The sequence below is a fragment of the Rhinopithecus bieti genome, unplaced genomic scaffold (assembly GCF_001698545.2).
Source record: "Rhinopithecus bieti isolate Rb0 unplaced genomic scaffold, ASM169854v2 scaffold_7967, whole genome shotgun sequence".
NCBI classification, from domain to species: domain Eukaryota; kingdom Metazoa; phylum Chordata; class Mammalia; order Primates; family Cercopithecidae; genus Rhinopithecus; species Rhinopithecus bieti.
Genome location: NW_016806112.1, coordinates 3,432,701 through 3,459,754, shown reverse-complemented (window position 1 = coordinate 3,459,754; position 27,054 = coordinate 3,432,701). Strand labels below are relative to the sequence as shown.

General features: G+C 41.3%; 1 protein-coding gene across 1 annotated transcript in view; it reads right to left on the bottom strand.

Annotated features, from left to right (window-relative positions):
- Nucleotides 1-27,054, bottom strand: part of DENND1A (DENN domain containing 1A) — a 505,985-nt gene that overhangs the window by 253,118 nt on the left and 225,813 nt on the right. The window contains 1 exon segment of the mRNA XM_017874791.1: nt 17,762-17,872. Within this exon segment, the coding sequence (XP_017730280.1) occupies nt 17,762-17,872 (111 nt within the window).

Sequence of the window (27,054 nt, the reverse complement as noted above, 5' to 3'; positions counted from 1 at the left end):
GTCTTTTAACCTCAAAAGCAAACCTACCAACCTCAATGCCAAGATTTTAAAACTACTTATCCTTCTTAAAAAAAAAAAAAATCAAACTTTTAAGGTGTTTGATCATTTCATTAGTGGGTTTTCTAAGGGCCAAATCTCTGCAATTGGGGTAAAATACATTACTCATTTGATTAAGGAACAAACAAAACAGGGAATTATATGGCTCTTTTCCAAAATACTAAATGACATAAACTATATGCATCATTACTTAAGGACAGTCAGTTGATTACAAGAAAAGTCTTACTATATATCTATACCCAATCAGAAATAATGCACTCTGTTCTGTAAAGTATCGCTTGCCGCTTATTTTTAAAATAATTCTAAACCCTGTTTCTAAAAATAAAAGTCCTAAAGGCCTATGTTCATTCCTTACAGAATACAAACTTTAAAAGTAATGAAAGTATGTAATTTGGAGTGTAGTCAACAAAGGGGTATTGTGAATATATAATTGAAGTGCAAGTTGAAGAAAATGATTCTATCAAAATCTCACTCAGTGGGAGAATGGGAAGATAGTATGTGTAAAATTTGCCCAAAGTCATTAGTCACAATGAATATTCATCAGAAGCCAATTATCAATCTCATTTAATGACACCCCAAAAGATTTTGCCCTGAAGCAGCTGAATAGTCTAAGACTCCAGACAAAACTAGACAAATTATACAGCCAACAGCCAGTCTAGCCAGGACACAGACTGTAAAGTAAACCACTGGTGGATTTTGGGATGCACTTCAGCAAATTCTGTCCTCAATTAAAGGTGCACAAGGTCATTTATATCTCAGAGCTTTCTATATGGCTCTGTTAGTTTTCTTTGAGGCAAAGGGAGATGAGGAGAAGGCAGTGGGGGTAGGACATGAATGGAGAATGATCAATGACGGAGTTGGGCAAATCACAAGGACACCTTTTTTTTTTTCAGTCATATCTCAGAGATAAAGCCCAGATTGTCACAGTCTTAGATTCCAATGCCTCTGCAGAATCCTAATAGCAGCTCTGCAACTTAACATGAAATAAAAATAAGAATGCCCCCTCAAAAGACAAAACCATAATATGTGTAGGTACCACGTTGGGGTTTAGACCCTTGCAAAGTATTGTTTTAAAGGAAAGTGTGTGTGTGTGTGTGTGTGTGTGTGTGTGTGTGTGTGTGTGTGTGTTGATACACATATACACTCATCACCACATTTCACAGATAAGGAAACAGTTTCAGAGGTGAAATAACTCCCCCAAGGCCACATCAACAGTAAGTGACAGAACTGGGACTCACATCCAGGTCTGTCAGAATATAACGGCCACGGTGTTTCCACAATGCATAATAAACTCAAAAAGTATTCGCGTGCATACCCTGTACCATCCACGGTGCAAAGGACTCTGAAATAGATGAGGTATTGTCCCTGTTGACATTGTTAAATGACACAGATATGTATTTGCCTTGCTGCTAGATGTCCAAATGTCTGGGACAAAATAGCAATGACAGAAAATAATCATTTTTAAAACAAATACAGATCCGATCATTTCCTGGGGATGAGTTACATTTAACTAAGGTGTTGCAGTGTCTTTAATCCACAGGAAATTCTAGACAATGAAGTAATTATTATTACTCAAAGAGAAGGGTTTACATTCCATTTTGAGTACATATATCTGACAGGCTGGCTTGAAAGTGTTGGAAAGTCTTGCTTTTTGTCATGTTCCCTTTCACATACTTGTTTGGAGTCTTCTTCTAACTTTTTGACCCGGGCAAGCCACTTCCTTTCCTAGGTCTCAATTTGTATGTTAACCAAGAGACTAGGCTACAAGATTTCTGTGTTCCTTTCCAGCTTTGACAACTCACAATTCTGGAGGAATTGCTATCCTTTGATGTGAAGAAGTCTCCTTCTCTGCCCCAGTTTACCTTCTTCAGCTGCACTAAGCCGAAGCAAATCAGGGTCTGTCTTTAAGCTGGTCTTGCTTTCTCATCTCTGCAGCTCCAGGGCCCAGCTGGAATTCATGAGCTATGTAGGAACCACTACCTTTCAGTCACCCCATCTCCATCACTGGACCAGGGCATAGCCCTCTTCCTTACTTGGCCCCTGATACTCTGAATAACTCAGAGGTAGATGACCTCAGGTGACCAGGAACACAAGGGCTATGGATTTGAGCTCATCAAGGACGAAGACCACATTGGACTCTATCTTTTTTTTTTTCCTTTTTGTGAGATGGAGTCTTGCTCTGTCACCCAGACTGGAGTGCAGTGGTGTGACCTCGGCTCACTGCAACATACGCCTCCCAGGTTCCAGCGATTCTCCTGCCTCAGCCTCCTGAGTAGCTGAGATTACAGGCACCCACTACCACACCCAATTAATATTTGTGTTTTTAGCAGAGACAGAGTTTCGCCAAATTGGTCAGGCTGATCTCAAACTCCTGACCTCAGGTGATCCGCCCTCCTTGGTCTGCCAAATATTCCTCTTCTTACCTCTTACTATGCTCGACACAGAGTTGGTGCTGAGTTGGTGCTGAGTTTGGGGGAATGGAGAATGCCTCCAGATTCATACCATGAGGAAGAATAGGCAAGATTACCAGACAGTTTTTTTTTTTTTTTAAGACAGAGTTTCACTCTTGTTGCCCAGGCTGGAGTGCAATGGTATAATCTCGGCTCACCACAACCTCTGCCTCCCGGTTTCAAGCGATTCTCCTGCCTCAGCCTCCCGAGTAGCTGGGATTACAGGTATGCACCAACATGCCCGGCTAATTTTTTGTATTTTTAGTAGAGACAGGGTTTCTCCATGTCAGGCTGGTCTCAAACTCCTGACCTAATGTGATCCGCCCGCCTCCCAAAGTGCTGGGATTATAGACATTTAACAAATTGCAATTGCCTAATAGATCACAACTAGAGGCTGTACATTTTTGAAAAAGTATTAAGATTCCAAGCTCTAAAAGCTGGCAGAGGAAGATAATCAGACGGTCACAGTCATTCTTTCCATCCTAGAATTCAAAAGGTTAAATAATCAAACCAACACCTGCTTCACAGGGTTAGAGGCATTTGGATTTCCCCTCTGAACCTAAACAAAGAGAAATGAATAAAATGATAAATATAGAAAGGATACCAGATTACTGACTTTAAAGGGAGGTCATTCTTAAGTTTGTTCATTTTGACCATGGATCATCTTACTTAGAGCAGTTGTAAAAAATGCTGTGTGTCTTGGGAAGTTGTTCCCTTTCTCAGTTTGAGAACTTGATTCTTTTATTTAATTATAAACCATCTTCGTAGGTATCTTGGTGTCATGATTCAAACACTACTGTGGTTTTTGTTTGTTTTGATTATGATTTATTCTCAAATGACAAATCCTCTCTAAAATCATCAAAACGTTTTAAGCAAAATCTGCAGGGACTCTGTGAAGTTAACCTATTTCAACCCTTCCATGGGTATGAGAAAAACCTTTAATTATAAAGGGTTCAGCTATGTTCAAATTGTAGTTACTGTATTTAGTGGGGGAGGAATAGGCTTTCAAGAAACTATCAAAGATACTCTAGCAGAAAGGCAACTTAGAACATCTCAGAAATCAAAGAACCTTCAGCTAGTCTAGACAGATGCCGGACATGTGAGTAGAAGGAAAGAGCAAACAGTGTCTCGCTTTTCTTAGCAGCTGAAACGCAGGGCTTCTTTTTAGGGGGTAATGGGAACAATTGTTCTTCCAAACTACTTCATTTTCAATTTGGTGGAACTCATCTTACTTTTTCCTTCTCCATTATTTTTTGGGAAAGGGAAGGAATAAACACACACACACACACACACACAAACAAAAAAAAACACCCAACAAGGAGTGAAGGAAAGCATCTTCCCCCAACAGCAATATCACCTAGTCAGGAGAAAGCTTACACAGGCAATCAACCGCCTGCTTAATCACTTCTCTCCATTTTTTTTTTAAAGCTATCTACTAGAGTAATTAGAGTAAGTTATTAACTGGGGCAACAAGCTTTCGTGCCAAGATTTGACACTTTACAACATCAAAGCAACTAAAACTGCCAGAGAAAAGCTTTAGCTACCAAAGCAGAGGCAGAAAACTATGGTGTGGTAAACTACATTGTAAATAAGCCCACAGCACTGTGAGTGAGGAAAGAGCTTTCTTTTCATCTTTAAGATGAAAAAGAAAAAGGCAAGGTTACATGAGGGACTGATAACAATTTATTCAATACAGGGACAGTCAATGTGCCGCCACTCCTCCGCACCATATCTGTGACAGACATTACTAACCGATCACAGAGTCGGGGTGTGGCCCAGAATCCTTCCTCATATGCACTTTTTTTGTTTTTTTGTTATACAGAATCTCGTTCTGCCACCCAGGCTGGCGTTCCAGTGGTGCAATCGCAGCTCACTGCAACCTCTGCCTCCTGGGTTCAAGTGATTCTCCTGCCTCAGCCTCCTGAGTAGCTGGGCGCAATGCCACCACACCCAGCTAGTTTTTGTATTTTTAGTAGAGATGGAGATTCACCAATGTTGGCCAAACTGGTCTCGATCTCCTGACCTCAAGTGATCTGCCCACCTCGGCCTCCCACAGTGCTGAGATTATGGGTGTGAGCTACCATGCCCAGCCTCACATGCCCCTTTGATCAATGGATCAAAGTGGGCACTCAAGAAGAAATTGATTTGACACCTCAAATCTAGTATAAGTGGATATTTCTATTTCTTTGACAATATAAATCATAATTTATGTTTAGCTAATGGATCTATACTATTGCTTTAATAAGGAATCATACTTTTAAAAAGAAAGCATAACTGAACATGGAATCGTGAGTACCTATCTGTCAGGTATCCACACATAAAGAAACTAAGGAACCTTCAGGTGGTGAGTTACTAAATTTGCATAAATAGTAAAAAAAGAAAAAGAAAAAGAAAAGGGACTGTTCCCTGTTGTTTTCTTTGGCAAATCTAACCTTAGAAAGTGACTGTAGGCTGCAGGTGGTAGCTCACGCCTGTAATCCTAGCACTTTGGGAGGTCAAGGCAGGTGGATCACTTGAGGTCAGGAGTTTGAGACCAGCCTGGCCAACAGAGTGACACCTTTTCTCTACCAAAAAACACAAAAATTAGCTGGGTGTGGTGATGCGCACCTGTAGTCCCAGCTACTTGGGAGGCTGAGGCATGAGTATCACTTGAACCCGAGACATGGATGTTGCAGTCAGCGGAGATCACGCCATTGTACTCCAGCCTGGGCAACAGAGTGAGACTCTGTCCCAGAGAAAAACAAAAAAACTCAGAAGAAAGATTCAAGCCATAAAACAGCCACCATCAGCTGGGCGTGGTGGCTCACGCCTGTAGTCCCCAGCACTTTGGAAGGCTGAAGCGGGCAGATCACCTGAGGTGGGGAGTTTGAGACCAGCCTGACCAACATGGAGATACCCTGTCTCTACTAAAAATACAAAATTAGCTGGGAGTGGTGGCACATGCCTGTAATCCCAGCTACTCAGAAGGCTGAGGCAGGAGAATCACTTGAACCCGGGAGGTAGAGGTTGTGGTGAGCCAAGATCGCGCCACTGCACTCCAGCCTGGGTGACAAGAATGAAACTCCATCTCAAAAAAACAAAACAAAACAACAACAACAAAAAACAGGCCACCATCATGAACACTGAATTCACATTACTATCTGCCAATCACTGAGAACAGTGCTTCACATATATCTAACTCATTTAATTTTCACAACAGCCCTATAAGGTAGGTAGCATTATTGTCCCCATTTTATAGATGAGGAAACTAAGGCTCCTGGGTGTTGAGGAACTTGTGTAAGGTCACAGCTATCGGCAGAACTAGGATATGAACCTAGGGAAGTTGAGCTCTGGATTCTGTGCTCTTAGCTCCCATGAAACTGCTTCTGTGTTCTGATCTATATTAATCCGACAATTACTGAGTATCCACTATGTGCACATGCCATGCCCTCAAGCAATTTAAAATAGAGAGAGAAAGATCAAAATGCAAACAATCAACTTCCACACAAAAGCATTATGAAAGAGGTGCTATAATAGAGGTTCAAGTGTGTTAGCATATAAAGAAAGAATCATTAATTCTGCCTGGGGCAAGAATCAGGCCTGCTTCACAGAGACAGAGACATCAGAGCCCTGAAGGTTGAAGACAGAGAAGCTGCTAGTCCTCTTCCCTGCTAGAGGCCAGTCGGGGGAAAGGGTGGGTCAAGCGAACACAGCAGCTTCTCAGGCCACTCAAGCTCTGTGAGGACTTGAATGAGAAATGACAATTTATTCAACGACTAAATGATTAGTGAGAAGTGGTCCGGATGCAAAACTTCATGGGAGTTGGCTGTGACTATTCTGTTTTGCTTGGATTCACTCCCTATCTGCTATCAGGGTGATCCTAATATTCAGAACTCTCCCAGGATCTTTATCGCTCTCCTTGTTTCTGAAAGTCAAATCAGGGTTTATGGCCTGCAAGGATGAGATTCAGCCTCAAGTAACATTTACAGAGTGAACAGTGCACCCAGTGCTGGGCTCTGTGCTTTCATGTCTGGATGGTCACTGGATCTTTTTAACCACCTTGAGGTAGGTGTGAATACTATCCCCATTTTCACAGAAGAAGACAGAGGGACTCAGAGAGGTCAAGCAACTTGCCCAAGGCCATATGGCTAGAAAGTGGCACAGGGAGGATTAAGTACAAGGCAGAGGCAGAAGTGGAACAAAGCCATCCTGACTTGCAGTCTGATACTCTCTCCTCCACTCCTGCTGTCTTTTTTCTTGGGAAAAGATACCTCCAGCAGGGCTGTCTGACACATCTAGCTGGTAGACTCTGAAGCTACCAAGATAGCAGAAAAGAACAAATGTGAACGTGCTCCGTGTCTGCACTGACCCATGATGGCATGGTCTAACCTCATAACATACTACCTTGGTTCACCAAAGTGACCACACTTTCAGTCTGCAGAAACAACACGGGAAATTATGAGTCCTTGCTCCCAGTATCATAAGCACCCAGTAGGTGCTCAAATTTCTTTTATGACTGTCATGTCTGCCAAAGTGGGTGTCATTTAGGGCTTTTTAAGTAGATTATGATGCCAATGACTTAAATATTATCCATTAAAATTTTGATTCATAAGTCACACAAGAAGCTCTCAGTCCTACAATCTAAGAAAGATACAATTTATTTCATGACTTGATCGCATTACTAAAACAATAAAATTTTCTGCCATGGCAGAAATGGGATGAATTTAACGAAATGGCAAAAAAAAAAAAAAAAAGAAAAGAAAAAGAAACATCATCTGTTTATACACATGCACCCCAAATTACACTGGTGGACTGCATTGGTATTCCGTAAAATTACTGAGAGCCTGAACAGATTATACTTAGCTATGGCCCTTTTCTAGACTAGCCAAGGCCCCAATCAAAGCTCTCCCAAAGAGAATATGGAAACAAAGAGCTTTTTAAGTGCCAGTCGGTATGCATAAACATCTTTTAAATGAACTTGATCAGTCTCTATTATGTCAACATGAAAATGAGTCTAACAATGCAAAATAACAATAAGAATAAATATTGTTTTTGTCTTACAGAACTGTCTATTCACTGGTTCCAAATCAGGCTGTGTATCAATCATCCAGGGAACCTTAAAAAATACACATTCCGGGCCGGGCGCGGTGGCTCAAGCCTGTAATCCCAGCACTTTGGGAGGCCGAGACGGGCGGATCAGGAGGAGAAGAGGTCAGGAGATCAAGACCATCCTGGCTAATACAGTGAAACCCCGTCTCTACTAAAAAATACAAAAAACTAGCCGGGCGAGGTGGCGGGCGCCTGTAGTCCCAGCTACTCGGGAGGCTGAGGCAGGAGAATGGCATAAACCCGGAAGGCAGAGCTTGCAATGAGCTGAGATCCGGCCACCGCACTCCAGCCTGGGCGACAGAGCGAGACTCCATCTCAAAAAAAAAAAAAAAAAAAAAATACACATTCCATGGTTCCATACTAGACTTTGTGAACCAGAACGTCTAGAGATGGTGCCCAAGAACCTGCATTTTAACAAGTTTTCTGGGTGGTTCTAATATAATGCTAATCCGTGGATCAGAAATGGGGAATCACTGACAATCTGAATCCTGTGCCTCATCCAAAGCAGGTGCTTGATGTTTGTTGAAGCAATGGGAGAAGAGGCAAGAGAGGAAGGTAGGAGCTAGCAGAGAGACCATGGCTGGTTGAAGTCACATCAAAGTGTCACAAATTAACCTGTTGAAATTCTATATTATATTACACAGTCTCTATGGTACCTCAAGGTTCTTCATTCCAATTAGAGTTTAACATGAATAAGAGAAAACCAATTCACACATAATTAAATGAAGAATACAGTTCAACAAGCAATTAATTATCTATACATTTTAAAGTCAGAGAATGCCCGCATAAGTAAAACCCACCAATCTCTCCTATTTTCTGTCCATGGAAGTTCCTTTAAGTTTTTAATATTCTCTGGACCACAAAAAAAAAATGTATATAACGGAGATTAGAGAGGCTGTGTTACTTGGAAGTTTGGCTGCAAAGCCTCTATTCCATGCCACTTCATTATAATTTCTTAAGAATTTCCCTCTTCACCAAAAGGATTAGTTTTCTTCTCACTTCTTTGAATACTCTTAGGTGGTTAGTGTGAACCAGGTTACTCTCTCTCTTTTTTAACATATAGAAGATAAACAAAATGTTCAATTTATTTTATTTTTTAAATAGAACACTAAATTTAGTCTTAGAATTCTCTGTTTGGTAAGTTTCCAGTTACAAGGTCTTGGCTTCCCTCGAGCACAGTTTGAAACAAAATAATGCAGTTTGTTCCTACGGCTGGAACATGCAGAGTGGAGTGTGCAGGCAAAGAGGCCTTGGCTCTGCTCCAGGATTTCAAACCTCCTTCAACTGCCACTCTCATCTCTGCTTCAAGGGCGGCAGATAAGCAAACAGGATTAGTGTTTTCTAGTCCAGAAGAGCTAGGAAAGTTTTGCACGCATCATTCAGGTGCCCAGCTCATCACACAGGCTGGCATCGACATGACAAGGTGGCGTTCATCAGGAAAGTAGCAAAAATGAAGCCAAATATGAAAAGCTGCCCAGTCCACAAACTGGCCCTTTCTTAGGGCTCAAGACCAGATGGTACTCAGACAACGGATGCTGTCAGTGGGAGTGGTGGGACAGGACTGGGGCAAGGCTGGAAAAGTCTCCATGTACATCTCCTAAGGGCCAGACTGTGTGCTGGTGGGGAGATGGAAGTTTCACCCACCACTCCTCAGGCCACAGGGTACCCGGTCCTGCCCAGCTCCCACATGCCCAGGGACTAATTTTTGTTGACACAATTAGGAAGAAACTGACAGGGAGAGGGTGCCAGTTTATTTTTTTTCTTCCCTAAATGAGGTACCATCAGAAAAGTAATAATGGTTTTCGGTTATGGTGTGGAGGCTAATTAGGTCGTGGTCTTGCCACTATACAATATTTCCTTCTGAAAAGCATCCACTGGATAAAACAAACAGATGTTTCTCAGGAAAGTAAATATGCCTTTGTCATTATTTAACTGGATATTCTTAGTTGTCCAAATCTCTTTCAGTATCCCTAAATTATAAAGGGGGCGATTAGGACCAAGATACACTGCTGGAAGGAACTGCAACATATGAACCCTGGAAGGTTCTTTATTCTTTATTGTATAGGACAAAGATACCTAGCTGCAGTATATGAACGCTGAAACCACAGTGAGTTAGAGAAGATACGCCCCAGGGCTCCACCAAAGCCATGCTCATGGTAGTAGAAGGGTGCAGGAGCTGCTGGGAGACAGCCAAGTTTAAGAAGGCATGGGCAGAGTGAATGGAATCTGAAGTGTTTAAGGAAATGGAGCTTTGGCTAACAGACTGGGTGTGTCAATGGGAATTCACAGATCTGCCTCCTGTTTCCTGGTGCCTAGAGTAGTGTCAGGCGTACAGACGGGGCTTGCCGAATCTGAAGTGAAAAGCTTAATGTGTGCATTCAAAAGTGACAATCAGGCAGAGGTTCTTTACATTATTTTAGATCCATGGCCAACAGGGTCATGCTAAGAATATTTCTCTGAGTACAAGTGTCACAGGGAACTCATGACAGTGGAGAGTTACCAAGAAGGTAGTATGAGGTGGCAAGGACCCTGGCCTGGTTTTCATTCCATCTTTGCTGCCCATCTTAGACAAGGCACATCAACTTTTGGGGGTGCTAACATTCCCATCTGCAAAGGGAGAAGAAATCCCACAAGCTCCTAGGGTTGCTGCAGGAATGAATGAAAAAAATGATCACATTCATGATTAGCATAGTGCCTGGCACACAGGAAGGGGGCGGCTCAAAAGGTTAACTTAAAAGAACTTTAAAAGGGGCGGGGAGAACTGGGGGGCTCCCATATAAAGTACTGAGTATGAATCTACTTAAGGATATTCTTACACATTTATTCTGTGAATGCTCTTTGGTGGTCTTGGAGCTTTACAAGCTACAAGAAACAAACAAAAAAGCAAAACTCTAAGTACTATACAATCAGGTCTTATTTTTCACCCAAACCAATAGCAAACAGCTCCACTAGTTACCTTATCCACCAGATATGGCTCAGGGTATCTTTCTGGCTCTTTACAAGAATTTTCAAATTCCCTTAGTGGGGTGGCTATTCCTAACAACATGCCTCTGGCTCTTGTGACAGTTCCCACATAAGGGACTGGAAAATGGTATAAGTAATGGCATCCAACAGACATAACCTGGTTCCCAGGCATGCACTTCAAAGGGGCTAAGATTAGTTTGTGTGTAATCCCTGGATGTTTCTCCCTTTCCAGAAGCCAAAGCCTTCTTCCCCTGACACTGCATCATAATGACCTATATTCATGGCCATCTCTCCCATTGACTAGGACATGACTTTGGGCAAGTTATTCCCACCTTTCCAAATGGACTGGCTGTTCTGTAAAATGGGAATAATATCTATCTTCTAGGAATGCTGATGGAATTGTATTATCTCTATTAAGACCTTTGACCTACTTGCTCTCCATAGAGTTCCAAAAAGCAGTATGAATTAAACTCAGATATGAAAATATGGAAGAAAAATGAGGCCTTTGTGCTAGAGGGAATCACACTGAAGTATTTACATTAGAGAACAAGATTTAGTTAAGCCTTCCCTATTTATCATTTATAAAGGAAAACAATCAATATACATTAACTGAGCAAAGAGAACAAAAACTTACATTTTTCTTATACAGAATATCACAGTGTTATTGACCGAGAAACCCTGAAATGCATATTACCTGCCTCTGAACTAAATATTGTTAGGTTTGTCTCTATTGACACAGTCATTTTTATAGAAGACAGCACTCGAGTGCTTTTATCTTTCATGTGCTTGGTGGCTCTGAGGAGCATTAAGCCTCCATCTTATCAAACACAATTGAGAAAAATGTGGTTTGTCAACTATTGCAGGCCACATCAGGATCTGTCAAGAGAGTGTCCTCAAAAAATCTCAGGCTGAGATGGCCTTTGCATTTCCCCCTCCGCACCGGCCCCCATCTAAAAGATAATAAAAAGCCAGTCTTAAGGAAATAAAAGGCAACAATTGGAAAACTTTCAAATTCTGAATCTGAAGAGGCCCAAAGGCGTGAATACAACAGAAGTCTGCTCAGCTACGTCATTCCCAAACTCCGCAGAACCGCTCAGGATGCTGCCAACTGCACATGAGATACAAGGAGAACCCCACCTCCTCCAGAGAGGCTTCCACCAGCAATCTGTAAAACTTCCAACCTAGTTAAGAATTGGCCGGGCTCGGTGGCTCAAGCCTGTAATCCCAGCACTTTGGGAGGCCGAGACGGGCGGATCACGAGGTCAGGAGATCGAGACTATCCTGGCTAACACGGTGAAACCCCGTCTCTACTAAAAATACAAAAAAAAAAAAAACTAGCCAGGCGAGGTGGCGGCACCTGTAGTCCCAGCTACTCGGGAGGCTGAGGCAGGAGAATGGCGTAAACCCGGGAGGCGGAGCTTGCAGTGAGCTGAGATCCGGCCACACAGCACTCCAGCCTGGGTGACAGAGTGAGATTCTGTCTCCAAAAAAAAAAAAAAAAAAGCCTTTTAAAAGTCAAAGTAATACATATTCATAGCTTTCAAAACAAAAAGTAGTCAAGGCTTATCATGAAAAACAACAGTCCACTTCACCATTCTCCTTACACCCTTCACTCAAAGTAATCACACTCAACAAAGGATTTATCTCCTGATTTCTAAATCACCAATTCTTGGTTTAACATTTTCAACATTAAGACTTGGACTCTGCCTTCCCTTTGAGAATGAACTGTTATCCTCTCAGAGGCCAGTCACCCCACTTATCCCACTGACTTCATTCCACAAATATTTATCGTGGTGTTACCACAGGCACTGAGGACACAGCAGTGAACGAAATGGGCAACAATCCCTGTCTTCATGAAGTTTACATTCCAGTAGGGTAGGCCCTTAATAAACTGGGCATTAAAATTTTATTTCCCATTATAGAATATATTAATTTATTATAAATGCCTGCACAGGCTACACACCAGGCTCTGTTCTCAGAGCTATGCAAGTATTAACTCATTTTAATTTTACTTCAGAGGAGGTCACTGGTGACTGGAAAAAGACACTAAAACAAGTCCACCTGTTTTAGTGGACAGGTGGGGACTGAATCCTAATGAAAGACTGAGGAGAGAATGAGACAAGAGGAATTAGTGAATAGGCAACTCTCTTGAGGAATTCTGTTCTGAAAGGGAGACTAGAAATGGGATAAAGGGGATATGGGTCAAGAAGGTTTTGTTTTGAAGTCTGGGAGCCTCCACAGCACGTTGGCATGCTCATAAGAATGTGCTAGGAGAGAAGAGAAAATAATAATGGATCCAGGAGAGAAGAGCTTGCTTACTGCTGGAGCAACTTCCTTGAAGGAAACCACAGTGTCGCCTTTCCCGTTGGCATTCCGAGGCCATCATCTAAAACTGCAATCCTTGCCACTCTCCACTCCCCATCCTCTCTCTTCGGCTTTATTTCACTCCTTAGTACTTAACCATTTCCTACTGTATGAGATATTTAACTCCTCTGGCTTATCGAGGACCTACGATACTAGAATGCAAGCTTCATGAGGACAGGGATTGTTGCCTGTTTTGTTCACTGCTGTATCCCCAGTGCCTATGGCAACCTCATGATAAATATTTGCAGCATGAAGCAAGCTGGACAAGCAGAGTGACTGGCCTCAGAGAGGACAGACGGTTCATCTGCAAAGGGAAGGCAGAGTCCAGGAGTACAGGCCCCAGGAGGCTGAGCAATGTGGTGTGGGCTCCTGGCACTCTCTCCTGAGGGCTTCCATTAGATGGGTATAGAATTCTAGGTTAGAAATCATTTTCCCTTAGAAGGTCAAGACACTGCTTCACTGTCTTCTGCTTTCCAGAACTGCCACTGCCAAATCTCAGGCAATGTTGATTCTTAATCTTTGTACAAGAACTGCTTTGACTCTATTCTAAAATTTCATGAAACAGGAGCTTTGTACCTTCTTTTAGGCCTCTAAAATTTGTGAAATATATTAAGTATGTATGGCATATAAACAACTTTTAAAGAAAAAAAAATGTAAGAACCCCAAACCTATCACCTGGCTCAGGGGTCAGCAAACTACAGCGAAAAGGCTAAGCCTGGCCTGCTGCCTGTTTTTGGCAATAAAGCTTTGTTGGCACACAATCACACACATTAGTTTAACTCTGGTCAACTACAAGGTCGGAGCCCAGCAGTGGTAACAAAGACCATATGACCCGCAAAGGCATATTTATTATTTGGCCCTTTATAGCAAAATGTGTTGGTTCCTCACCTGGCTTAAGACAGAAAGCAAAACTTTTGATGTCCATTGCACGACCCTTCCCAAACCAGTCTTTTCTCTTCCTGGGAGGAAACCATTACCTAAATTTTGTGTTAACTATTTCTTTTTACCTTTGTAGTTTGTGTGAATCCCTAAACGAGATACCATTTAGCTTTTCTAGCTTGAACTTTATATTAATGAAATCATACTGTACAGTATATCCTTGTGCAACCCAGTTCCTCACTCAGCTTCTACATTAGAGACATAATCATATTGACAGTACAGTTCATTTTCATTGATCCGATCGATATTCCACTGTGTGATGACACCACAGTCTATCAGTTCTGTTGGTAGTCATGAGAACTATTTCCAGGATTTAAATAAAACCCAAAAAAAGCCCCTGTGAACATTTTTGTGCATGTATCCCACCATACATGACCAAGGGGTGTGTGTATACACATAAAATTCCACCTAGGAGTAGAATTGCTGAGTGATGGGCATACGTAAATAGTTTTGTAGCACATACCCTTCAAACAGTAGTAAACGATATTCTCTAATACATTTCCAATATAACACCCAGCTTTGTCAGCCACCAAATCTTTTACAAACCTAGGGTTTCACTGTTAGTTTTGTTTGTTTTTTTTTAGAGACAAGGTCTCACTCTGTTGTCCAGGCTGGAGTGAAGCGGTATGATCATAGCTTACTGCAAAGCCATGATCCTGGGCTCAAGTGATCTTTCTGCCTGAGTACAGGCGTGTTCTACCATGCTGATTTTTAATTTTCTTTGTAGAGACAGGGCTCTCACTATGTTGCCCAGGCTGGTCTTGAACTCCTGGCCTTAAGCAATCCTCCCACCTTGGCCTCCCAAAATGTTGGGATTACAGGTGTAAGTCACTGTGCCCAGCCATAATCACTGTAGTTTTAATGTGCTTTTTGATGATTACTAATGTGATTGACTATCTTTCCATATAGATGTTGGCCATTTGTATTTCTTCTGTGAAATGCTAAATCATGCCTTTTGCCAATTTTTCCATTGACAGGTAATTGTCATAGTTCTGTATTTATTTCCTATACTAATTTTCTGTCAGTTTTTCTATACGGCAAATCTCAGCTTGTGACTTTTCAGTCATTTTCACGGAAAAGTATCTTTTAATGAATAAAAGTTCACAATTTTAATATTTTATTTTATACAATGTATATTTTGGACCATCTTTAAATAAGCCCTTCTCTACTCGAAAGATCATCAAGGAGTATTCTATTTTGTCTTCTAAATGTTTTTAAATTTTGCCTTTCACATTTAAGTTATTGATCCATTTGGAATTTATTTTTGTGTGTGTACAATAGAAACTGTCTTCCTTTTTTTTCCCATGTGGACAGCCAATTATTGAAAAGTCCATTGATTCCCCAGAGATTCTGCAATGCCACCTTTTATGATATAAAGAGCCCATATACATGTGATCTGTTTTTGGGCTCTCGATTCTGTTCCATCAGCCCATATGTGTATCCTCATCCCAGTACTAGCATCGTAATTACTACAACTTTATAGAAAGTTTTGATATCCGGTAAAGCAAGCTTCCACAACCCATTCTTTTTTGTCAAGTATGTTGTAGCTCTTTCTCTGGCTTTTCCATATTAATTTTAGAATTAGCTTGTCAGGCACTATGTAAAACCCTATGGGGTTTTGAATAAAATTGTATACAATCTATACATCACTTTGAAATGAAATGAAATCTTCAAGATATTAAGTCTTCTTATTCATGAACATGGTAGTGCTTTCTGTCCCTCTATTGAGGACCATAAAAGTTTTCCCATTTAATATGTTAATATCTAAGTTATATTAATAGATTTTCTAGTATCATCAATCATTTGCTTCCTATTTGAGGATTTTTACCCCTACATTACTCAGTGACATTGGGACTCAGCACACAATAAGGGATCAAAAACATCATGATTAAATGATAGGGAATTCAGTTCCACTGAGATGACGTCACGTTTTTGTTGACTGAAATTTAACAATTTAAAGCAACAGTAACTGGTTATGGACTAGACTCTTTTAAAGAGGTGATGATTGATGTGGTTGACAATATTCTCATTCTGAAACAGTCTGGGTGTTTGTGCCCTGAAATTATGAACTGCACGTATGGTGTAAAATAAAATGTAAAACAAAGCAAGAGGTCGACTATAGGCTATTCTTAACACATAGTGGGCAATAAAAAAAAAAACAAAAAAACAAAAAACAAAAAACTGAGTTCTTGATGAGTAATCAATAACCAAAGAAATAATAAAATAATGAAAGTATAATAAAAACCATAAGGAAAACTCTAGTAGTCTCAGAGAGTTTTCATTATTAGGTGCCTTTTATTCATAGGTAAACACATAACTGACTTTATCCACAGGCCCTTCATTAGGGAACTCTCCGCTTATGAAAATATTTTTCTACTCTCTCTAACAGAGGGATGCCTATTAGGCATTCTACCCCCAGTCAATTTCTGTATATAAGTTTTGTCTACAAACAAAAACAACAATAAACCCAGCAAACAGATATTGAATTATTTAGGGGAAAGTAAAGTGACGCCTGTGATTTACTTTGAAATGCATAAAAAATAAGATGGATCACCTGCAATCCCAGCACTTTGGGAGGCTGAGGTAGGTGGACCACTTGAGGTCAAGAGTTCAAGACCAGCCTGGTCAACACGGCAAAACCCCATCTCTACTAAAAACACAAACATTACCTGGGTGTGGTGGTGCGTGCCTGTGATCCCAACTACTTGGGTGACTGAGGCAACAGAATTACTTGAACATGGGAGGTGGAGGTTGCAGTGAGCCGAGATAGCGCCACTGAACTCCAGGCTGGGTGATAGAGTGAGACTCTGTCTCAAAAAAAGAAAAAAAAGATGGACTAATGGATGCTATGGATGATGAATAGTTGAATAAATACATGATAAAGCAACTGGCACAATGTCACTAGTAGAATTTAGATGGAAGTATATCAGCATTCACTATAAAATTATTTCAACTTTCTATAATAGCTTAAGAATTTTCATAAAAACCATTGGGGAAAATGTGAACTCTCATACTTAGCAAGTGAAAAACTAAAATAAAAGGAATATAAAATATTTATATTATACACACAGCAAAAGTTATATAGAAAGTTCATTATAATTTGTAAAAAAAAATCAAGGCACCTATAAAATAAATGTGAAAGGATACTAACAAAACACAAATAAAAAAATAAACCCATGGAAAATATTCAGTTACCGCTAACCAAAGATGTAATTTTAAAATTAAAGCAAGCCTGAAATACCATAACATATCTACTTTCTTAGCAGAATTAAAACACCTGAGCGCATGCACGTGCAAGCATGCACACTCTCTCTCTCGCCTGGCAAAGCTGCCGTGAAAATGGTGCACTCATCTACAGCTGGCAGCCTTCACTGTAAACAAGCACCGCCCGTTTGGGAAGCAATTTGGCAGTCCCTAAATCATAGTGCTTATCAAGTCCTGTGACCTGGTGTCCCCCTCCTTAGAATATAACTGTAACAGTCAAAAGAAGCCAAAAGATGTTCATTGCAGTATTATCTACTAAAAGGATTAAATCATAATGAACAACCTAAATGGCCATCAAGAGAAGAAGGATATAGTAAATAATGACACATCTGTATCATGAAATATGGTGTAAACATTAAAAAATGACAATAATCGAAGCTCATGTAGAAATCTGCAACATGTTCATAACACTCAATCAAATGGAAAGCTATTTATAATTGACTGTGAGACTACAGGAATAAATGAAATGTGCATTGGCACTGTAAAAAAAACATGAACAATTAATGAAAATGACATGCTGCCATATAAGGGGACTGTAGCTGACTCCTTTTCCTAAAATCTTCTTTCATCTTGCCGATGTATCTTTCAATTAAAATTAAATCATTAAAAAGCCAGTCTTAAGACTGTCTACTCACAGTGCTGAGTTTGCTGCAAATGATGAGTATCCGGCGTTCGTACAGCATACTGGCGTACAGATGTAACATGTTGTTGACATCCACAGCCACAAAATATTCTGTCAGATTTCTCTAGGAGAAAGAAGAAGGCACGGTTTGTGGCTGATTTTGTTTCTTCTTATTATAACAGTATCTAATAAGAGCATAAGAAACAGAAAATAATCAGAAAGTATACTCTCTTCTTTCCCTGTCCTTTTCTTTCTACCCCGGAGGCCAAATCCCCCTCATGTGTAAAATCATGAACCGTAAAGTTGGAAGACACCTTAGAGAGGAAGGAGCCTGAGCAATTACATCTTTGTGTGGTGATTACAACATGAGGTTGCATACAGCACTTAGGTCAGTTTCTAAAGGTGAGCAGAACAGGAATTCTACATGTATCTTACAAATGAGGAAACCAAGACTCAGAGAGATTCTCCAAGATGGAACAGTCTAATAAGCAATGAAGACAGGACTGCTGCTCAAATCTTTGGGCCCCAGATCCTAGAACCTTCCCGATGTGCTGTGCCATACGCCTAAGCAAAAGAAAGTACCCAGGGACCAAAATGCTTCTGGCACTGAGCCCGTTTCTGTCCAGGAGATGCCACCCACAAAGGCCAGGCGAGCTCCTCTCCTGTCATCACTGCTGGTGTCCCCTCCTTCACAGTTTACATTCGCTAAAACGGCTCAGCTGGAATTAAGGCAATTTTGAACATTTACAATTTCCAGGTATTTCACTCAAAAGGGGAAAAAAAAAACTGAAGACAAACAGCAGCAAGTTGTGACAAAGCAGTGTTTTAACTAGCTTTTTCCCCCCCCTGTAGCCTGGGCTTCATTCTTTTAATTAGTACTATAGATTGGTACTCTTCAGATTTCAGAAAAAAAATGGAATGTGTTTCATTTACACAACGCATTCTATACCCACCTGACTTTAACAATACACATGAATATGCTAATTTCTTCAATGTTACAGGTTTTCAATGCCACACAATATAATCCTCTGAAAATGAAAGGGGTTGGGGAGGGAAGGAATGCTACTGCCAGGGGTTGCAGTTTATAATGATTAAAGATCTATAACCCATAAATTGAAGTAAACCAGGTGGATTTTACATGCAAAATAGCATAAAGTGTTTTCAACAACATTATGGGCTGGGAGTAAAACTGGGCACTTATCTTATAATTTATTATTGTTTGACTGAAGTACCAGGTTAACCATCAACCTTTATAAATACAGAGCAACTGAATTAATAGCTCTATATACTAACTACCTCTCAAGTGCCAGCCACTGTACCAGACACTGTGGATGTGTAATTGTGCAGTCTTCACAAAAATCCAGTGAGGCGTTATTCTTTCCAATATAAAGAAGTCTGGGAGAGGTCAGTAACTGGCAAAGTCAGATCTGACTCCACGGCCTATACGCTTTCCCTTACACCACATTGTCCCTCTTACACACATCCACCATGGGAAAGGTTCACATCTATTATTAAACATTTCACTTAATCTTCAAACTGCTCCTTGAACTAAGTATTATTATCCCTCTATAAAGATGAGAAAACAGTGGCACAGAGAAGTTGTATAATTTGACAAAGGTCATGCGGTAAGTGGATGTGACATGATTCAGTCCTGAGTGGGTCTGTCTCTAAACCCAGGCTCTTTTTATTCCACACAAAATTGTAGGTAAAACTCATATTTGGAAAAAGAAACAAAACAAGATCAAGTATGCCTAAAGAAAGGGAAATGCTTCTGTTAAAAGTTACTGTTACCCCATTCACGGAGTGATCTGTATGTGGTAGGCAACAGGTGTTCTTTCCAATCTTCCCAACAAGCCTGAGACAGGTATTATCATCTCCATTTTATAGATGAGGAAAAAAACAACAACTGAGCCTCAGGAAGTCTCAGTAGATGTCTAAAGGTCACCCAGCTAGAAAGGGCAGAGCCATGTTTCAAAACTACATCTCCTCAATCCGAAACTCATACCCTAACCATCACACCAACTTGCCTCTTAACAAACTCAGTGAAAAACAAAACAGCAAACACCAAAGGCAGTCAGAAGGAGTCAACCAGTGTATCTTGGTTCCTCCACTGGATGGAGGAATGCAGAGCTAATGATGTAAGGGTGGGGTTTGGCACAGCTCTCCTCACAAACAAAAATACGAGGCCCTTCACTGAGCATTTTGGTAAAAAGCTTAACTGCTGATGAATTACATGAATTTTCTTTTAGGAGAGGATGGAAGTAAAAAGAAAATAGAAATGAGGAGCTTAAAGAAGGCCAGAAAGCCCATTAGCACTTTTGACAGATCCAAAGATAACTCTGAAGCCACCAAAACGTGGCCTCAAGAGTCTGCCAAGAAGCTTCACGCTGGGGAGAAATATGTTACACAGCTTGCCGTCCAAATAGGGAGACACAGCGTCAGAGACAAATCCTGCGCCTTATTTTGGTGGGAGAAAAAAAAAAATCACAAGGATACTTTTGTGGATGGAGAAGGGAACATTTCTGAAATAAAAACACCATTTGATTGAGGCATGTTCCCCATCTCCAATCAGATTCTGAGCGACTCAGGTGCTTGTTCCAAAAACTCTACACAGGTATGTTAAAAATATGTAACATTTAGCCAAATTCTCTCTAAACTGTCATGTACTTTTTTTGGTATTTCTCATCCCATCTGTGCTGATTACCAAGATATTTGTGTCTAAACAGAAGCTGTCTTTCTTATCTGCTTCCTCCCTTGCCTCTTTCCTTCTGGGATGCCACCCGCCTGAGCGGGTGGGAGTGGGTGGGAGTGCCAACAGCCCTGGGAACCTCGCTCAGCCGTGGGAGCACCTGTGGGGCAGAGCAGGGCCCCAGGAGCAGCTGCAGGGAGCACTCACAGCTCCCACCAAGCCTCAGTTCAGAAGCAGGCCCCATAGAGTCAGGAATCTCCCTCCCCCAGCCACACCAATCCTTACTCTCTCAGGCCTGCCATGCCTTTTCATACCCACAGGCCTTTACTTCTGCCATGTTCTCTGCCTCAAATGCCCCACTCTTCCTTGAGGACACCTGCTTACTTTTCAAGGCCCAGCTCCAATGTCACCTCCTCCTAGGAGACTTCCTCAACTCATTTATCAAGCTCCCCTGTATGCTTCCATTGTCCCCATCTTCCAGTAACTCAGTTTTTTTTTTAAGTATGTTTTTGCCATGAGACTGAGGTCCTGTTGGGTGAAGCTGCTTCTCCCATCATCCAGCAGTTTGATGAGAGCAAGCTCGGTGCAGGGAGGAAGCAATGGCTGAGGGCGCTGGTCACTCACTCGGGCGAGAGCAGTGCAGCGAGGAACGCACCAGCAAAGAAGATGGACCATGTGGGACATTAGGAAGAATGTAGCATGTGACTCTGGAAAACCTGGCTCTGAGTCGGATGAAGCGATTGATTACTCAGTAATGGTGAAGAACCTATAGAAAAAGAACTGCCACTGGAAGCTGCACAAAGGCTGGTAAGTAGCTGGGGATGGTGGAAGGAGGGAGGGGTGACTTTTCATGGTATCTGTGGCTACATTTATTAAAAATGTAAATAAATTAGTGGTTTATCAGGTAACTGGGGTGAGGGCTATACACAGAAGCAGGTGTTCATTTCACAGCCAGGCCAACCACATTTCTCCAATGGATAAGATCAGAGGATAGGAGAAGGGAGAGCTTCCGCAGCAGGCTGTCCTCAGTCAAGACTACAGCCAGAACACATTATGAGCTTCTGCTGATAAAAGATACGAGATAAACCACTCTCCCAGCCCTTTGCTTCTTCCGTGGACTAAGTCCCCATCCTCTCATTTCTATCTCCTATAATCAGGCAATCAACACACACTTATTTAACTCCTATGTGCCTAGCACCCTCCTGGGAGCTAGGCCTGTAGAGATAAACTAACTGTGATCTCCATTTTCCTGCTTACTCTGGGGTGAGAGGGACATTAGACTCAGAAATCCAGTATGCAATCTACCATGGTTGAGACTACACTCCAGGCATGGCTGAGAAGCCTCACCCCCTTGATGGATATGCAGGAGAAGGCTGGAGAAGGTGTGACAGAGAAGACATTTGGTCTGGGCCTCCTAACAGGGGTTTACTCAGTGGACAGGGGAAGAAGCATATTCCAGGCAGCGGCAAAGACAGGGTGGGGAGAGGAGCTACAGGCAGGGAGGAGAGTGAGGGGCAGGCGGGGCGGGAGAGCAGGGGGCAGAGAGCTAGGGACAGGGCAGTGCTGAAGGATCCTGACATGATCCTATTTGTGTTTCAGAAAAATCTTCCTAGAGGCTCTGTGGGAGACAGATAAGAGGGCAAACAGGAGACAGAACAGTCAACTAACAGGCTGCTGTCATATTCTGGGAAAGAAATGATTAAAATATACGTTAAAATATCAATTCAGATCAAAGCTTTGGGTGTGGATGTCACAGGTAATCTACAAAGTGGAATTACAGGACTTGGCGATGAAGTAGGCTTGTGGAGGGAAGGACAAAAAAATCTCAAATGACTCCTGGGCTTCCAGATTACTATGCACCATACTTGTCCACTCGCCCAAATAGGTTTTTAAAGGAAACGTCCATTCTTTTAATAAAGGATAAATACTCCTTCAAAAGTACCATAATTCCTGTCAAACATGGTATCCCTGGCCACCTTGTCCTAGGCCTAGCGTCCTGGGCTGTAATGCCACCATGGCTGAGCCTAAGTAATCACTTTCTTCTTCTCTGCCAATTACTTCTGTGTGACTCACCTACTTGGAAAGGAAAACCTTGCTTTGAGGACTAGTTCCCAGTTCCTGTGCTCAAAAGGTCTCGGTTTTCTTAGTGCCAGTAAGTTTTTAGGCTTGAGGATATTCCTTTCCTACTCATGGAGTTTAAACATTCTTTCAGTTACACATACATTTATGTCCCCATGAGCATGTGCCTCTCTACCTAGCATCTCTTCTGGCCACACTCTCTAGGGCTGGGTAGCACAGCTACAAAGCTATATCCACCACCCAGGCTGGAAAGGGCTCAAATCTGGGGAAGGTCTCTGGACAGAGCAGCCTGCAAGGTGCACTTCAGAAGAAGCCTGCAACACACAAGCTCCTTAGATTCTTGGCTCCCACTTCTCATCTCTGCAAAGAAACATTGGTAAGCATCAGGTCCAGTGCAAACCCCCATGGCTCTAAATCCAGACAAAGAGAAAGGGAATGGCACCTGGCAAAACCCCCATCCTCCCAGGAGAAGCCTCATAATGGCTGCTCCCTTCTAGCTGTCCCTGCTGGCTCCTGTACCAATCCAGGTGGCTGGAGACTTGAGGCTCACTGTGATCCATGCCTGAGGTTACGAAGCAGGTGGGGGTGGTGGCGATGGGGTGAGTTGGAGTGGGGTGGGGATGGGAGGGGATATAGTGGGGCTTAGAGAGAAAGCGTCTTAGGTTCAATACCTTAGGGAAATGAGATAATCCTCAAACCAAAGAACTGACTCTAAGCTGGGTACTCCTTGGAGCCTTCGAAACAGATGCTAGTCCGCCCCACTGTCTGTCATTTTATTAGTCTTTGTGACTTTCCACTTCATACATGGTACACAAGATAAAGACGTACTGTCTTGTGTCTGAAGGCAGCTTCCAAGGCAGGAGGCTTGGTTTTGTCAGTGGGTCTTGTTTACTGAAATAACTCCTGTTCAAATTATATTTTACCATAATATAAATTTTAAAACCCTCAACTGATTTTTTTTTTTAAGAATTTAAGTAACCTTAGTTGGGAGGGATTCTTTAAAGGGAATTGTAAATTTGGAATCGAAAACAATCTGCCTAAGAAAGAATCCCAGAAATTCACATAAGCAATCAAATCAGAGAAGTGTATTCTAGAAAGGAAAGCAGAGTTTACCCAGAGGTCAACTTTCATCCCTCCAAGTGAATGGAAAAACCATTAGAATAAACAATTACCTGACAACTCTTAAGAGCAACAATGGAATTCTCTATAATCGCGGTTCTTGATAATAGGTCTTCTACTACCACTTCAACTTTGTTTATGTTTGAAAGTCACGATGAGTTCATAAATCTTTTCTATATCATGGTGCATCTTTTGACAAACTGGAGTCTGGGCAATGTTATATGTAACTGTCCATTCTAACTGCTTTCCTCGCATCATTAACCACTTGGTATGACACCAACTAGATAATTAAGACAGGTTTGTTTAATATTCCAAATGAAGGTCTATATGATTATCCATTAATCAAAAGTAAACTTCAAAACCTGGACACGTAAAAAAAAATCCTTTATATAGCTGGTTTACAATGTAATTATTACTATGTAACTGTTCATGATCTGTGACTTTTTTTAAATGCAGGTCAACTGTTCAAAATTTATAAAGATTTATGTTCATTTAATTATTGCCTGCATAAAATTCACTCCTACATGTGTTATCTTGATAGACAGAGAAAACCCTGATGAGCAATTACAGAGTGATAGTTTTTCACTGAAAAGAAAGAAAATATTTTTACAAAGAAATTATAGAAATAATGAGAATTAACTTCAATGGGGATCTGAAAGGGAAAAGAATTTAAAGAATTTATTTTTTACGTTTGCTTTTCATTAATGTCTTGCAGACAAATTGGCCCAAAAGCCAACTGAAAGGAATGTTCTTTTTTTCTTCTGGGGGGGGGGCTACATGTTAATTCATCCATTCAGTCATTTGTTCAGTCAATAAATACATATTGGGCATCTATTCTGTTCTAGGTATAGTGCTACAGTGAAACAAAAAATACTGATCCCTGTCCTTAGAGAGGAAGAGAGGACATTTTACCAAACATTCAAACAATTAATTATATAACTTACACGTATGATGAGCAATTTCTTAGATGGGTAGGGGGAGCCACGGAGCCAGGGCCCAGACCCAGCAGCATCTCAATGCTTGGATAATACTGACAGGTGTGAATCCTGGTTTTAGCACTTCCTGGTTTGGCAAGTTACCTCACATCTCTGGGCTTCATTTCCTCTCCAGAACAGAGATAACAATCATACTATAAGGCTGTTGTGAAGATTTCAGAACATAACAAACAGTGCCTGATCTCGTCCACAGTAGATGCTCAATAAACACCAGCTCCTTTGTCTCTTTTTTTACACTAACACGTCTCTGAAGCTGTCCAGGAGAACAGGATTATCTGGTGATAGAATATTATTAAGTTCCATATCCCAAAGCCTATTTATCCTTTTTTTGCTTATGTTCCTTAGAGGAGATAATCAATAAATATTTACAAACCATCTATATTACAGGCAGCGGAGCCCTGGGCTCCATTTCCACACCAGTTCCAAGCTTCAGACATTCTGGTGTGAAAAGGGCCTGCTAAGACCCTTTCAAGGCTCTGTGAAATATATGCCCCATGAAGGGAAATTAATCTCCATAACCATGAAATATGAGCAAAAACCTAGAAAAGATGTGCTCCAGGAATAATGTTCTTCAGCCCTCAGCTGCAATTCAGATCTCAAGGGAGGTTAAGACTAGAATTCTGGGAGAACCAAGAAAAGGAGAAAAAGAACCAGATCACTGAAAGCAGCATCTCCATCACACCAGACATTGTCTTTGGACTCTACATTTAATACTTCATGAGTTTCTCACATTTTCCTTTTGTAGATAAGGACCTAGAGGCTCCAAGAAATTGCTCCAAGGTCCCAGGGTAGTGAAGCCCAGAATCTGGTTGTCTCTAAAATTCATGTTCTTTCCACTACACCAGATCATAAAGGAATAACAACCCCACAGCTATTGCTTGTTTCAATTTGCAATGCAGCAATTTAGTAATTTTAAATTAATCCTTGAAAAATTATCAAGAGATTAATATGCAAATTTGAACATGGCTAGAGCTCAATAGTGATTCTACGTCAAAAACCACACAAATTGGTCCTACAAAAGTTCAGATTCTCCTTAGAGGAAAGGCTTTCCTGCTTCATTTTGTAATTTGCTATATTTTTTAAAAAATCATTTCCTTTTTTTTCCTCATGAATAGAACACATCAATTCCAGGGAGGCAGTGGGGTACAACAGGAACAAAACCTTACAAACCTGGGTCGCTACACCCTGCTTACGAGCAGACCTTGCCACCTCAGCTCTACGGGTTCTGGGCTCCCTGTCTAAAACGGGGCTCACGTCTACCCCTCTCGGAGTAGCTCTAAGGATTAAAGCAGAATCATGTACGGTAGGAGTCTGGCAGATTGGTATTACCATTCCGCTTAGAAACAAACAAGGCTAGCCTTTTACTGGTTTGCAAAGGAGGATTTAGGGACAATGGGTCATGCACAGGGAATTGGTTCATTAGTGGCAAAACCAGCAGAAGGAACGTAAATTTTTTAAATAGTGGGGGCAGGAGAGGTAGCATACAGTGCAGACAGGCTTTGGAGGTAAGGCTATGAGAGGACTTTAAAAAAAACTTCCTAATCTCAACTGTGGTTTTGAAAAATTAGAAATGATCAGAACTTCTAGGTACCTTAAAATCAAGTTCTTAAGAAATTATTTGTTCTTAAAAGAAAAAAAAATTTAATGTACCTAACCTAGGCAATCATTTTTATCATAACATTATTTACAGTAGAAAATGTAAATATCTATTAGTAGGGAAAGCATAGTTAAAACAGTTAAATACAGTGAATTAAACGTACATTTATCTTTTCTTTCTCCTGATACCACCCTCCCAGAAAAGTCACAGTAAAAGAATTTTAAAAGGCACAAATGCCGAAAAACAGGAGAAGAGTTAGTAATGGAAGAAAGAGATCAAATTGTTGAAAGCCAAAAAGCAGATGTGACTAAAGAAGTGGTTTCCAATCTGGGGCCATTAGTGCCCCAGGGGGTATTTGGTAATGCCTGGTGACATTTTTGGTTGTCACAGCTGGAGGGGACTGTGCTACCATCATGTAGTGAGTAGAGCCCACCGAGGCTAAATATCCTATGATGTAAAAAACAGCCCCACTCAACAAAGAATGATCTGGCCCAAGCAGACAAGCATGTGACTGAGGTTGAGAAAAAAAGCTGAAAGCTACGGATAAGGTAGGCTGGCACAGCACTGAGCATTCAACCCAACTCATAGCACAAAACAATTCCAAAAGGAACTGGAGACACCCAGAATCTCTGAAGGCGAGGAGAGGGGGTGCAAATAAAAATAGGAGTAATTCAATCCCAAGGATCTCCTCTCCCAGTTAACTGAGCTAGTCAACAGACTTTCCTGCACCTCTCCAGAGGAATATGTGTTTACTTTCTAGAAGAATAGAATCAGAAAGGCCTGGGGACACCAGGTATAGTTGAGGACAGGCAATGAAGCCTTACACT